The sequence below is a fragment of the Ptychodera flava genome (genome assembly GCF_041260155.1).
Source record: "Ptychodera flava strain L36383 chromosome 23 unlocalized genomic scaffold, AS_Pfla_20210202 Scaffold_24__1_contigs__length_23054250_pilon, whole genome shotgun sequence".
Classification (NCBI taxonomy): Eukaryota; Metazoa; Hemichordata; class Enteropneusta; family Ptychoderidae; genus Ptychodera; species Ptychodera flava.
Window position 1 is genome coordinate 2,662,644 of NW_027248278.1, and position 15,869 is coordinate 2,678,512.

Here is a 15,869-nt window from a genome sequence, read left to right on the forward strand (position 1 = left end):
TGTCATACAGATGCACGTCAATTTGTTTTGTGATACGATCCAATATGGCCGCCAGGCGGCCATTTTATTACGATTTTTTCATGTACAGAGCCATAACTCAGGCATGTTCCAACCGATTTTATTCAAAGTTGGTACAAGGACATCGACCAATTTCATAGATATGCACGTCAATTTGTTTTGTGATACGATCCAATATGGCCGCCAGGCGGCCATTTTATTACGATTTTTTCATGTACAGAGCCATAACTCAGGCATGTTCCAACGGTTTTATTCAAAGTTGGTACAAGGACATCGACCAATGTCATAGCTATGCACGTCAATTTGTTTTGTGATACGATCCAATATGGCCGCCAGGCGGCCATTTTATTACGATTTTTTCATGTACAGAGCCATTACTCAGGCATGTTTCGACCGATTTTATTCAGAGTTGTTTCAAGGACATTGACCAATGTCATAGATATGCACGTCAATTTGTTTTGTGATACGATCCAATATGGCTGCCAGGCGGCCATTTTATTTACGATTTTTTCATGTAAAGAGCCATTACTCAGGCACGTTTCAACCGATTTTATTCAAAGTTGGTACAAGCTTATTGACAAATGTCATAGCTGTGCACGGCAATTTGTTTTGTGATATGATCCAAAATGGCCGCTGTGCGGCCATTTTATTACGATTTTTTCATGTACAGAGCCATAGCATATTTCAACCGATTTTATTCAAAGTTGGTACAAGGACATTGACCTATGTCATAGCTATGCACATCAATTTGTTTTGTGATGCAATCCAATATGGCCACTGTGTGACCATTTTGAACCATAACTCAGACATGTATCAAGCGAATTCATTCAAAGTATTTTTATCACAGACCTAATGAAGAGGACTCTATCCTCTCTGAGGACCTGTAATCAAAATACCCATTAACAAGTGGGGACTGTGTCATCAACGATGACTTGTTATTTAAAATTTCAGACTGTCTTATAATCTAAGTTAACAGAGCTTCAAATTAAACCAGCCTGATTTGTAAGTTGTTAATGGTCATAGTGATAACCAGCATGGAGAGGCATTTGAGTAAAGGTGAAATGAAAAAATAATTTTAAAATGTGAAAAAACTATAGCATTTTGTCTATCCTATCTCACATATGCTCGTTATGATAAAAAAAATTGTTGGCGATGTGAAAAGTTAATGTGATATGCCCGCCAACGTCCTTAGTTCTGGGTTCTGTGGTTAGTAACGTCATTTGAGTCAAACACAAGTGGTATGCGTGCTATTCACGGAGGCAGTTAACCAGCAGAGTGTATTAGACCTCGGTAGTTATTAATATTATTAATCTTTATTTAAACTCGGTAACTCCATAGGTGAAACACCTCTTTTCATGGAGGTTGAATAGACAAAAGAAAATTGTATTACACTTTACAGCACAAACATGAAAACATAAAAAAAACACAGAGGTACAAGTATATAAAAAAAACTACGAAAAGGCATCAGAAAAGTAAGTATTATACAAAAAGTTGTTACAAGATTTCTTAAAACTAGTCGTGTTTAGCTTTTAGAACTGCAAGTTGTTTGTTTACAGTCAAGTGGATTGTATGGAAACATAGTCCCTCCTGTGACAGAAATAATGTATTTTTCATATTTACTGTAGTTTAGACCATGTTTTCAAACACAAAGTGACGAAAATTTTAATAAGTTTCGAGCCCCACAATCCTACAAAATTTGGCTCGTTTGGCATCGCTGGCACTTCAATGTAGCAGCACAGTATGCTGTGGTTTGGAACACTGACACAAAAAGTAGCAAAATGTGTGTGACATGAATGCGCCATTTTTTGAGAACGCTGCCATGTACTGTGTGTGTAGGACAAATGAACAAGTACAGTTTTCTGTGAGTCTCAGTGATAATCTTAATATTATTAAACGGATGATCTCTTTTTGGGGATGTGGTGGCCTGAAAAGGGCCGTTTGGTTTTTGATCATCTAATGATCAGTATACTGCTTCAGTGTCAGGCCATGGCCAGTGAAGTCTCTCTAAATGCTGCTGCACGTCTCGTCACACAATCACGCAAATTTGACCATATTACACCAGTGTTGATTGACTTGCGTTCGCTTCCAATTGAAGCTCAAATAAGATTCAAAGTTCTGTTGATTACTTATAAAATTATTAATGGTATTGCACCCATGTACTTGAGCGACTTAATTGAGTTGTATGTTCCGGCAAGAAATCTCCGGTCCATGGAAAAGCTAATAAGTCTTATAGCCATAGGGCCTTTTCTGTTCATGCTCCTTTCCTTTGGAATTCATTGCCATCAGAGATTTGCTCTGCAAAAAATGTTGAATGTTTTAAACGTGCTTTGAAGACTTACCTTTTTACTGAGTTTTATTTGCTGTGATTTTTAGCCATTTTGCTCATTCTCACTGTTTTTACTTCCTTTCCAAATTTATTTGTGAATATTAGTGACTTTTTATCTTAAAAACAATCTTTGCTCTCATTTTAGTCATGTATTTTTTTTTTCTTCAGTCATCTACTGCGCACTGAGACGAATGTGTAGTGCGCTTTAAAGAAGTTTTTTAATAATAATAATAATAATTATCTCCAACATCCCGTGGATGACATCGATGTCCCAGTTCAGGGAGTCAAGAAGTTCCTGCATCTGTAAATGCAGTCTTCTTAATAGCCTCTGTGATCTGGAACAGGATTGGAATACTTCAACCATTACCTAGAGTTCCTTGATAGCTTTAACGTCCTCGTTCGGTGTTGTAGCCTTGATGCCATAGTGAATGGTATTCTGATTGTGTACGCATGTGTACAGACAGAGTCATTTACAGAGTTGTTCGCTTTTTATTTTCAAACTTGGTCTTTCATATCATTGAATTAATAGAAAAAAATGAAATATTGAGAGTATTAGGCCAGAATATCGTTGTACTCTGGCTAAGTCTTCGAGGTCTGAATAGTCTGAACCGTTCTCGCTGTCACTAAGCAACATTATGTTTAACTCATATGACGTCACTAGACGTCCTCTGATGGCAAATTTGAGAAATCGATTAACAAAACTGATTCTTGGTCAGCCTTGCAGATCGAGTTTTTGGCGAAATGGAAAGGTGGTCTTTAGACGTTTTCTTTGCACTTATTTGTCTCTAATCTTCCTGTACATACCTAATACACAGGGTAACTTTTAGGCTATTTTTTTCCCTTTCTTTTTACCTTTAAGTGTGTACAATTTCTGTAAAGTAAGTCATCTATCACATGTTTGCATCATATGGGAACAAGACACGGGCTACAAAATATAGTGTGGTTATTTTCAGAAATTATTAAGGTGGAGCCGCATGTTGCTAACACAGTTTTTTTCAAAGCAATATTTCTCATCAAAGATGCCAAGGAAACCGCCTCATACTTTATATTTTCAAAAAGCAGAGAATTTAAAGTTCAGTATGATAGCAATAGTTTACTCGAAGGATGAAGAGGGTGTATATTTGAGGTAAAACTCAATTTTGGTATTAAGGTTCCAAGACAAGAAATTGACCTTTTTAAGCCAACAGTTTTCTAGTGGTTAATAAGCTCAGAGCCCCAATAAATTATATGTTTTCAGAAAGCCTAGATATAGGGGAACATTTTGGTTTCCATAGTGTCACCATTGTTTACATAACTATCATGTGACAGGTAATTTGCATAAGCTTTCAAAAATCGGTTTCCCAAGTGTTTTATTTCAATGCTTAGAGATATGTGGCTGAAATGTGTGTGAGAGCAAGCTCTCCTAAGGATCTTTCAAAATGTGTCTCAGAATTTTCCTAAACCTTCTTAAACAATTTTTATGCCAGAAAAACTTACAGAGCGGTGAATTTATCTTGGTTGATTTCTTTATAATTGTGCTCAAATAAAAACTAAGCGAGATATAAAAAAATCTGAGACACACTTTTGAAGAACATTGTGACAGCTTGCATTCCAGCAAGTTTGAATCAGATATTTTGAAGTACTGAGACAAAACATAGGGAAAACCTTTTTGAAAGGTTATGCAAATTACCTGTCACGTGATAGTTATGTAAACAATGGTGACGCTATGATTACCAAAATCTTTCCCTATATCTAGGCTTTCAGAAAATGTATAATTTACGGGGGTTCTGAGCTTATTATCCACCTGAGAATTGTTAGATTAAAGAGGTTGATTTCTTGTCTTGGAACCTTAATGATAAAAATTAAGTCACAAACTTGACAATATTTTCTGAAATGTAATATTTCAATTGAAAGAAGAGTATATATAGAAAAAAATGACTGATTTGTTCGCATTCTTTATCCTCATTCTAAAATGGGCATAGGTTCAAAGACTGACAGTCAAGAAATTGATTAAAATCATGATTAGCAAAATTAAAATGCCTCTTATTCAAAATGTAAAAACTTTATTGCCAGACAAAATATAATTTGAACATATCAGAAAATTTGACCAGCCAGAGCGGAGGTAAATTCTTTGGAAATCTTGAAATTGGGAGTAAAAAAGAAGCCAGAAAATTGGGTGATTTGCATACATTTGCATAAATTAACACTTCTTTATCACGCAACTTAATGACTGCTTGACAAGCTCAAAGGTGAACTCAACCAATATTTAATCTTAGGTCTACTAATTAATTGTAATTGAATATTTGCAAAAAAAAGTGATTTTGAGTAAAATACACTGTGTTGGGTGCAGCGCATCCTTAAACTAGCAAGTTAGGCTGTTAAAATCTGGACATTGAATGTCTGTACCGGTATATCATAGCCAACAATGACTCTTGACTTTGCTGAGACATGGAGGCATTTAATATAACAATATCTAACATTATAACATGCCACATGCTCATTCTGTGTTGTGATTTGCCAGAGTACGTCATGTGATGAGAAAATAGATATGTCTAGTCCCCACCGCACCGGATCCACAAAAGTGGCGTCAGAGGGTATTTTTTGAAAAACCATTTCCCTAGGGAAATAGCTTCGACCACATTCAGAAAAGTGACAGGTCACGTGACCTTAGTGTCGTCTGCTGTTTTCTAACAATGGCAGGTGACTGAAACATGATTTGCGCCCAGGATGAGCGACACGCCTATCTGTAAAACAGATTTTCCATTCCAACAGCGTAGGAACCTGAACAGGTCATTGACGAAAAAGGAACCTAGGAAGTTGCTGGGTATGCTTGGAAATATTTTTGGAAGAAAGTGACTGATCACCAAGATCGCCAAGTAAACATATATCAATGGAAATATCAAAACACATTAAAAAACTATAACATAATACAACATGAGTATGTGGTGTGTTATAAAACACCTGTAGCATGGTCTTTCTTCTAGCACTCGTTTATTACCCCTTATGGCCATGTTTTACCAGAAAAACATGTTTACAACAATTTGAAACTCAAAGTAGTGGTCTGGCAGATGTATAGTACTATATGTGCTGCTAAGTCTTAATGGCAATGGATACTGAAAATTTTAACACAAAAATACATCTATTCACAAAACTTGCAAATGTAAGCAAGTATTTTCCTGTGGATAAACGGTTATCCTGTAACACAGTCAGGAATAAGATGGACAGATTTGGAGTGCTGGATTGAGTCTTTACAAAGCGTGCCAGACATACCCTTTTAACCCACCAGGTTATCATTTTGAGGAATCATGTCCACTTGGAGACCTTTAACTCTGTCCACATTACAGTATTGTACTCTGTCCTATTACAGTATTGTACTCTGTCCACATTACAGTATTGTACTCTTTCCACGTACATTACAGTATTGTACTCTGTCCACATTACAGTATTGTACTCTTTCCACGTACATTACAGTATTGTACTCTGTCCTATTACAGTGTTGTACTCTGTCCACATTACAGTATTGTACTCTGTCCACGTACATTACAGTATTGTACTCTGTCCTATTACAGTATTGTACTCTGTCCACATTACAGTATTGTACTCTTTCCACGTACATTACAGTATTGTACTCTGTCCACATTACAGTATTGTACTCTTTCCACGTACATTACAGTATTGTACTCTGTCCTATTACAGTATTGTACTCTGTCCACATTACAGTATTGTACTCTTTCCACGTACATTACAGTATTGTACTCTGTCCCACATTACAGTGTTGTACTCTTCCTACATTACAGTATTGTACTCTTTCCGTACATTACAGTGTTGTACTCTGTCCTATTACAGTGTTGTACTCTGTCCACATTACAGTATTGTACTCTGTCCACATTACAGTATTGTACTCTGTCCCATTACAGTATTGTACTCTGTCCACATTACAGTATTGTACCAAGTTCATGACAATTCAAGGACCTTTTCACAGGATTAATTTGAGACAAACCAGAATTTAGGGGAGAACAATTTGATTGGGGGGGGGGGGCCTAGAGGATTTCGGAAAAAATTTATCGGCAGGTAAAGAAGCCAAAATAAAAATTGATCCAATTATGTCTTGAAAAAAATGATCATAGCAAACTAAAGAAAAATATGTAATTGATTGTGATTAACTCAAGAACCATTTATTAAAAAACTGGTATTCAAGAAAAAAAATTTGCAATGATTCCACATGCAGAAAAAAATAGATGCAGGACAGAAATAGAAAAAAAAAATTCTGCCGAATCCATTTCCTCCTCAGAGTAGATTAACTTCAACTTGTTTTGTGTTATCCAGTTCATAATATCATTGACAATTTCTTCACGGGAAGATACAGCAGAGGTGGTATTGGATTTCTTGAAAGACAGGTACAGCGGATTTCATCAGGGAGTTGATGGAACTGGAGTTTATGGCGGTGGATGAGCTGTCCAAGTGATGATATGTAGATTATAAATAAGAGAGGTCCAAGAACAGAGCCCTGAGGAACTCCATATTGCAGCATTTGAAATAATGTAACTGACTGAGATCTGTCAGTGAGATACAAACAAAGCAACTGAAGAGTAGATTTGATTCGAAGATTTGATAAACGCTGTTGAAGTGAATCATGATCTATTGTATCAAAAGCCGCAGATAGATCCAATAGAACCAGCAAAACAGTTTGTCCGGAGTAAGAGCAGTGAGAAAGTCATTATGGACAAGGAATGCTATTACAGTACTATGATATTGTCTGTAAGCAGAATGCTGTCACAGTACTATGATATTGTCTGTAGGCAGAATGCTGTCACAGTACTATATTGTCTGTAGGCAGATTGAAGTGGATCGAGTTGATTGTTTTCGTTTAAGAAGCCTGTCAGCTGAGCAGCAATGACCTTTTAAATTAACTTTGACAAAAAAGGTAGATTGGAGTAGCTGATCAAGACAGCTTTTACCTGGTTGATGACCTAAGACAGCTTTTACCTGGTTGATGACCTAAGACAGCTTTTACCTGGTTGATGACCTAAGACAGCTTTTACCTGGTTGATGACCTAAGACAGCTTTTACCTGGTTGATGACCTAAGACAGCTTTTACCTGGTTGATGACCTAAGACAGCTTTTACCTGGTTGATGACCTAAGACAGCTTTTACCTGGTTGATGACGTAAGTCACTGAAATGATTACAATGTAGATGTGTTGGATGGAAGTAAATTGTTATTAGTAATGATGAAATTGATACAATTTTGAAGAAAGACTTGCTCATGTGTATTCTTTTCGATCAGATTGTTTATGACAGTTTCTCAGAACCATGTCTGGTTTTCTTGGTAAATGCAATTTCAGGTGGTTCTCCCAACAATCAGATTTTCACACTCAGTCACTAAAAATTTAGGTAGTTTTTATAAATTTTCAAGGACTTTAAGTTTAACATGCCAATTATCAAAAGTATCATTATACAAAGCATTTTTTGTACGATTTATCAGTTAAATATCATTACCAATCATTTCACAAATTTCTGTGGCTTACCAATTTGAAAGGATTTTCCAAGATCATGTGATTTTAAAGGACTGGGGGGGGGGGGGGGGGGGACTCAAAATTCAAGGACTTTCTGGGAGTGTATTAGAACCCTATAAACATCACTGTCATCAGTTCTAGGTGGCAGTTCTCAGTGCAAGTGAAATGTGAGAAATTTTGGCACTTCCTAGAAGTTTTACACACTAGAGAGCCATCGTCATAAACGACGTGCCTCTTTATGGCAACAGCTTAGCTTGATTTTGTGTAAGTCAGAGAGGAAATTATGCTCTGGCTCGCGAGAATGTCAGAGAACAGAATTTGAACAAAAGTAGGCAAACATTAAGTCCATGCAGGCATCCATATTTTCCAAGAATAAATAGCCCAAGTATTTCCATATGCCAATTTTGTAATATAGAACTCAATAGAATTCTACCTGTACAAAGAAAGATGTACCAAGTTGGGTGTAATGCTCTGCAGGTCTCATGGTCACAGCTGAAGGATGTCCTGTTGCACAACTCTCATTTAAAATATACAAGAAACTGTATTATATACAAATGCACTTTATTCAACCACAACACCAATAAACATTTCTAGATGTGAAATTCATCGCTAAAATAACTATTTCTATGAAAAGCAAAATTTAAAAATAGTATCAACTTAACCAGACTTAAAAAAACTAGGCTTATTTCAATTTAGCTCTTGTGCTTGAACTGAATGGTTACAAATTAAAGAGGCATACAGCACAATTGTACATTGCATTGGTTGCAATTTTCTGTGCAGCAAGTTTCAGAGAATGTTTTCTGAAAACGTATCAATATTTACACAATCAAAGTAACAGAATTGAGATTGCATCTCTGCCCCTTTAACATGACAACATAAAAAAATATATTTTCTTTCTTATAAACAGTGCTTCCACGGCTTATAAACATCGCTGAATTGCAAAGTGTAATTGCCTTGATGTCACAAAAAATAGATATTTCAAAATAATACTATTGGTACAGGTCAAATAAATAAGTTAAATAAAAGTCTCTGTATTTATTGTATTTGGCAGCAATATTTTCACAAATATACCATTTGACCAACAAAAATTAAACCATGTGAATCAAGCACATTTCATGTTCCGTTGATTTGACAATAAATAGTTCAAATGATTGATCTCTTTAAATAAAGATCTTCAGGAATTGATGAATACAATTTCATCACTGAATACTGTTTTCTCTACTGCTGGCAACTGGTTAGTATAAAGTTTTTAACAGACTAAAAACCTGCATGCTCTCTCATCTAGGTATGAAATCCTGGGTTTTCATTTTTTTAACAACCTTCCAGAATAATCTCGAGTCCAGAGTTAAAAAATGAACGTTTGATATGATAGTAGAAAACCAATTGTAATGGAATCACAAACATTGGTACTAACGGAAACATGTTTTACAAACCAGTTTTTCCAGCTTATAAAGTATTACAGTAAACTTCTAAGGTTTAAAGAAAATCCCGATGTTGTGAAAGATCCAGAAGCAACAGCCAAATGAAAACAATTTTGGAGAACACCTTTGAATGTCTTTTCAATAATGACGCAGAGTTAAAATCTACCTTATGTCATTTAACTTATATCACAGCAAGGCTGTGAGATTTTAAAATCTAACATGAAAAGTCAGATCGTTAACCTCAGTTTTTTTCTTCAGAAAAATAAGGTCAATAAGTTAACACTAGAATTAGAAAAAAATGCTTTCTTTATATTTACACAACAGTTTCTTTGGACAACACTAGTTTGTCATAAAAATCACTCTCCTTCAATGGGACCTGAGATAAATGACTTACATTGAAATCTTTTTGTTTTTCTTTACAAGTTTCTTTACAACATGGACACCAATAACAAGTCCTACATAGTTTTGTGAGCACTGTATCAAGAGGTTCAAGAGAGTGCATCCATTTTGGTAGCCAATCCCAATTTCTGAGTTTCTTTGGCAGACATTTTGGAGCTTTTACTTGTAGTACATTGATGAAAACTATGATAAGGAATGAGGTCAATGTTGGAATACCAACTGCTGCAAGGTACTGCCACCCAGCAATGGACAGTGCAAATACAATACCAGGGAACAAGAAAAACATACATATGAGGTAAAGAGCTGCAAACCAGCGATACTTTGCCGTTGTATTTCCAAATATTTTTGCAATTTTAATTGGAACACGACGTGCTGGTGGGATAGGATACCAAAGAATTATGCCTGATATATTAAATAGAAGATGACAAAATGCTATTTGAAGTGCATTTGCTAATTTGCCTTCAGAGCTAGCAAGAGCTGCCAATAAACCAGTGGCTGTTGTTCCAATGTTAGCTCCCAGTGTCAGTGGATAGGCACGGTCCAAAGATACGACGCCAATACCAATCAGTGGAGTCAACGCTGATGTGAAGATAGAACTGCTTTGTACAAGTAGTGTCATGGCAGCACCAACAAGTATTGCAATGTAACCTGTGAGCCATGACATACAACCTGGGAAATCAGAGTTGATAGTTTTCTTAATTACTGATGAAATCTGACCCCGCAGTAATGAATGCAGTAACTTCACCATGGCGATGAGACAGGCACACAGTATTGCCAAGGAGACAATCAGCATGATGACACCAATCACTGTATCACTCAGGTCAGAGTTCACAAATAAATGATCACCTGAAAATAAAAACAATTACACAATTATAAGGATGTACAATCGTGTTTAAAGGTTTTCAAATAATCACTACCTTCCTAAGACTGTTTTGTTATACTCTCAATTGAATATTCAAACTAAATTTCTACAATGCTGTTTAACTGACCTTCTAAATTTATACAAATTGGTGTACATCTTTAATCTGCTCAAAGAGGTAGGTTGAAAGATCACAATAGTGAAGTTGTTTGACATCTGCGGTATCTATGATGAGTGTATACCGTAACAAAGGTTGGTGAATTAAATTATTGGACTTACATTTTTGAATTGGCACCTTCCTGGTGTGTTCCATCTCCACTGTGATATTTTGCAGCCTTGTTGAATTGTCATAGCCTTCACTGGTCACATTGGCTTCTATTGTTACATTCACAAGTTCTGTTACTTTCTCTGTAATACACCATTTCTTGATCAAACTATCACTCTGGGCTGATTCATCTCCAACGGCTATCTTTGTGATCACTTTCTTATCAACCTGAAATAAATAACAACAATGCTGTCAGTACAACCCTCCCACACTCTTTAAAAATTAAGCTACAAATTAGTAGTAGTGACATCAATTACCAGTCCATCACCCATATATTGGGAAGATGTAAACAATGATACTTCAGGCAGAACTTCCTTTGACACTTGAAACGTTGATATTGCACCCTTTGGAGAATGAAATCTGTTACATTAAAGGGACAAAGTCGCCCATTTTTTCATGAATTTTGTTTGATACGAGATACTACTTATATTGTTTGACATGTTGAAAGATACTGAATGAATGGGTGACCATGCATATATTCGACCCTGGTTTTGGACATGACACATGAAACCAGGGCGAAAATAAATTAATAGTCATGACCATTAATTCATTTTTGTCATGGTTTCATTTAATTTGTCTAAAATCAGGGCTGTATATATGCATTGTCACCCGTTCATTCAGTATCTGGCAACATGTCAAATAAATTAAGTAGTATCTCGTATCAAAATTCATGAAAAAATGGGCGACTTTGTCCCTTTAAACTGGCAAGCCTCTGTAATTGAAAGATGAATGAATTCTTGAATTAATGCCAATTATTAATACACAGTAGTAACAGATAACTTACCTGTATTACTTTGTCAGTGAAGGGCTTAGTTATAACTGATAATAGTTCAATATCAGTTGCTTCATTTGATTCCAGATGCATACTTTTCACAATCATGTCTGACAGGTGATACAAATACTGCGTTGCTATCTCCAATGGCAACAGAATCAACACAGATAACCAGTTGAAGACATCATGGATGGTTGCACCAGCAAATGCACGACGGAATTCATTGCGATCATGGGCTTGGAAAATTGATACTATTGTGTTTGTAACAGATGTTCCAATGTTGGCACCCATGACGATGGGAATGGCTTGCTCAACATATAATACTGAAAAAACAAAACAGAAACAGACATGTAAATTTATAGTATAATCTTCCCACGTCTTAATCTTAATTTCTTTTAAAATCTAACATTCATACGCTTTCAAAGGTTCCTGCAAAGTGAATGTTGCTGCATAGCAATACACATCTTGGCATGAATATTACTGATGCCACATAATTAAAATTAGATAGGAACATATTACTCTAATGTACTGCAGTGTTTACGCTAGCGCTCGCCACACTCGGGAAATGCAAATATAACTCCATTTGGCGGAATTTTTTTTAAAGTCATTAGCCACACTTGCGAATTGAATTTTCAAATCATGACCGTCCATACTTTCGCTTTTTCATACAACACCTGCATGGAGGAGTCAACCACCATCGGACACTACGATCGACAGCTCTTTGAAAATATATGCACGCAATGCTATTTTGTGTGGATTTCGTTGTTGTTGCAATTTCATTTATTTCCGCAATTATTACATGGGTATCAAGGAGCAGCTATTTTAACAACGATCAAAATAATGTGACGACTTACTTTCTGCAGCAACCATGGATACGACAATGGATGTAGTTGTACTTGAGCTCTGAACCAGGACTGTGGCTAAAACTCCAATCATTAATCCACATATAGGATTTGAAAGGACGGCATTGGATGAAAATGCTTCACCAGCTGTTTTACCACCAAGTAGACGGAAAGCAGCACTGAGAAAACTGAGTGAGCAGATGAACATGTACAGTAGTGCCAGCAACAAGACCACTTTACCAAACCATTCAATTACAACTCTTTTCACTTTGCCCATGAAACCAAGGTCTGAAGCAAAACAAAATTACGAGAAATAGCACATTACTTATGCAATGTTTTAGTAATAGTGCATACCAGTGTTGTATAAAACAACTGTAAATAAAACTGACATTAACATTCCATTCGGAACGGTTATATTAAGCTGTCATAACCATGCAATGCTGCACTAAAAGTCAAACCACAGAACTGTTGCTATGAAAAAAACATTAACCCTTTTCCTGCCAGACAGTATCACTTCCCTGTGTTTCCTCTGGCTTCTGAAATTTTTTAGTAAATTTACGAATTGGGTATTGAAACTTTTCGTAAATTTTGAAATTCATAAGTAAACTTAACCGTGCCAATACGGAATATCATTCAATCAAATTGAAATTAAGTACCACATGTGCTTAGACAGATCTATTTTGAGGTTTGGGGTTCTTCAGCTCTCAATCAACTAGCTGCTTCCTTGCATTCATATATTTACGAATCAACAATGAAAAAAATTAGTAAATCATCTAAAAAATTAGTAATTTTACGAATTTGAGAGTGGCAGAGGAAATACAGCTTCCCCATCAGCTAAGTCAGTAAAAAGTGGTATTGAGCCAAAACATGAAAGCTTGACATTTTATAGCATCTTTGGTCCAAAAAAGGAAGTTTACAGTATTTATCTTTTCAACAGCCTTCAAATGTACAGTATTATCTTATAATACACCATATGGAATATGTTGTTTCATTAATTCTAACCATCTTGACCTGATAGTGAAATATGGACTTGGCAGGAAAAGGGTTAAAACAACGCTGCTGTGTATTTATCTGTGTTCATTCCTATGTTGTTTTCATGTTTTCTGCGTGCTTGTTCGTTGAAGAATTTTAAAAAGTTGAGAGAAAAAAACTCGCGTCACTGCATCATTTTTGCAGTATATCTAGGATGAGAAACCAACTTTTCCCTTGGGCTAAGCTTGTATAAAGAAATCAGCCTGTTTAAGAAATTGTATGGAAACATAACCAAAATAATAAATCAACCCCATAGCAACATTAGGGGGCAAACGGAACGGAAAGGAAACAGTTTTGGTCAACAATCCTGCCAATCTTTTTCCTGGTCAGTGGGAGTAGGCAATATTGACCGCTCCAGTTTTTGTGCTTGATTTCTCAAGCCTTGAGTCAAGACTCAAGGTCCTGACAGGCTATGCATGGTTTTCGAATTTACAAAAGAGTGACGATAACAAAAAAAGAGATCCGACAGGTTAACGTACGCTACGCTTGTCAGCCCAAATAAAAAATGAAAATGTCCTTAGGACGCGAAAATCAATTACCGTTGTGATTTTAGTGAATAGGAAACACATTTTACAACTACACTGTACACACGATTTCGCCTCGGTATCAGTCGTGGTGTGCATGTGGTTATCATGTGTACCGGCACATGCTAGTATGCTGCACTGTCATGCCATATGCTGCAACACTGCAAAACACTTTATTTTTTCGACTTCATAATGTACAAAATAATATACCCTAACAATGACGTTTAAAATCGGCGGTAGTATGACACTGTTTTTCTTACGATAAAGTTATTTCATCAAAGATTGTTCTTATGTTAGTTTTTCAGAGCCGGTGACAGCACGTGGCGCGTTTTATCACACCCCTTCCGTTATGTGCAAGGACACAGTGCCGGTATATACAATCTATTGTATAAATATTGTATTGGAATCTCCGGTTAACAGCCGGTTTGAAGTGATTGTTTGAGATGAAATGAAACTGTTTCAAGATTTTACAAAAATGTCAAGAAGTCAAAAGTGGGTCTTAAAATATTGCTTGTTCGGAACGCGGTACAGTTGATACTTCTCTTACTATTAATGTTAGGACCCCGCGTCTTGCAATCGTAGTTTGTGATGTGTGTCTAAGATAATATCGCGAAAATCGGCTCCGAGCACAATGTTTCAGGCAGTAAGCAAGATAATGGGAAGGGAACAAAACGGTGAAACATACCTTTCCATTTTGTCGAATTGTCTTGGAGTTCGGGAAGAGCCCACGGATCGAATTCCTTATCCATTTTTCCGAAAGAAATTTCTTCGTCGGCATCCTTGAAAGGTTTCGTGGCAACGACACAGTTGTTATACTCGACTTTCAACTTAATAGGCGAGGCAGCACTAATAACGTCTTCCATCGGAATTTTGTACTCTGCAAATGGAACTTCCGTACCTTTGCCCTGCATCAAAACAAAGAACAATAATTATTAACACACAAATATTACGAGAAATAGCGCGCCAATTTTTGATTGAAATAAGTAGGACTCACAAAATCCAATATCTTTTACAATAATTCCGACTGATTAAATGTATCATACATCACCTACTTGATTATCTAGAAACCGCTCGTATTCAGGAGGAGGTGTATCTGGCGATTTTTCGTCACTACGACCCTTAAGCGAGGGAGAACTATCGTCTGGATACGGAGCCATTTTCGGACTAACCATCGACTGTTTCATTAAGTCACTTATAGGTCATCGTACAGTCCACGCACACTCATGTAAATCTCTACGCGAATTCATCACCTAGAACTGTAAGACACCTGTTTACTCAAGTCAGATTTACATACATGAATTATGGTTATTTTTTAATCATTATGAATGTTTTATTGTAACGAATGTATTTTATATTATCGTTAATTAATCAAATTAATTACGAACTATTTTATTTACTGCGGCAGGATAACTAGTACGCTTAGCACAGAAATGGCGCGAGTTTCAAAACGGTGTTTTGTGATTGGTCGTTGAGTGAGAGTGGAATCCCATTCAGTGACACATGAAGTCCACATGCACGAACCATGTTCGGCATTCCATGCATAAGTTGGGGACAGGATGGAGCTGGAGTGACGATGATCGCTCCAATTTCCAAACAGGAACAGGACGTACACGAAATACCGGGAAACCATCGTAGCTATAATACTGCTTACATCATCGTATCGTTCATATTTTTTCAATAACCATCACAACAATCTGTCCCTATAGCCCTACGTACGATGCTTCAGCTGTGTGTTTCCGGCGATACGCCTCCCACTCATCGTCGTAAACCACGCGCCTCTTTACGGCAACAGCTCAGAGCTACCCGTCAAGAGATTACGCCGGGAAACTTGATTTTTGCGTAGGTCAGCGGAGCGGAA

The 15,869-nt window shown here is 36.6% G+C and overlaps 2 protein-coding genes across 2 annotated transcripts in view; one reads left to right on the plus strand and one right to left on the minus strand.

The window, feature by feature from the left end:
• Window positions 1-15,869, plus strand: part of LOC139124777 (putative hydroxypyruvate isomerase) — a 315,395-nt gene that overhangs the window by 169,267 nt on the left and 130,259 nt on the right. The window lies entirely within an intron of this gene.
• On the minus strand, window positions 8,382-15,732 carry LOC139124581 (sodium-dependent phosphate transport protein 2B-like). Its single transcript, XM_070690714.1, has 7 exons — window positions 15,663-15,732; window positions 15,064-15,267; window positions 14,697-14,916; window positions 12,468-12,743; window positions 11,626-11,936; window positions 10,796-11,009; window positions 8,382-10,503 (listed from the first exon to the last, which is right to left on the minus strand). Exons 2-7 carry the CDS (start codon window positions 15,193-15,195, stop codon window positions 9,572-9,574), a joined length of 2,085 nt encoding a protein of 694 aa, XP_070546815.1. The 5' UTR covers window positions 15,196-15,267; window positions 15,663-15,732; the 3' UTR covers window positions 8,382-9,571.

What these genes read in the sequence shown, in the direction of transcription:
- LOC139124581 (XM_070690714.1), bottom strand. Translation starts at nt 15,195, where the DNA reads ATGAAACAGTCGATGGTTAGTCCGAAAATGGCTCCGTATCCAGACGAT. An exon ending in CAATTCGACAAAATGGAAAG is followed by an intron (nt 12,744 to 14,696) that starts GTATGTTTCACC and finishes GTTTTGCTTCAG; the next exon opens with ACCTTGGTTTCATGGGCAAA. An exon ending in GAAGGTGCCAATTCAAAAAT is followed by an intron (nt 10,504 to 10,795) that starts GTAAGTCCAATA and finishes TTTTATTTTCAG; the next exon opens with GTGATCATTTATTTGTGAAC.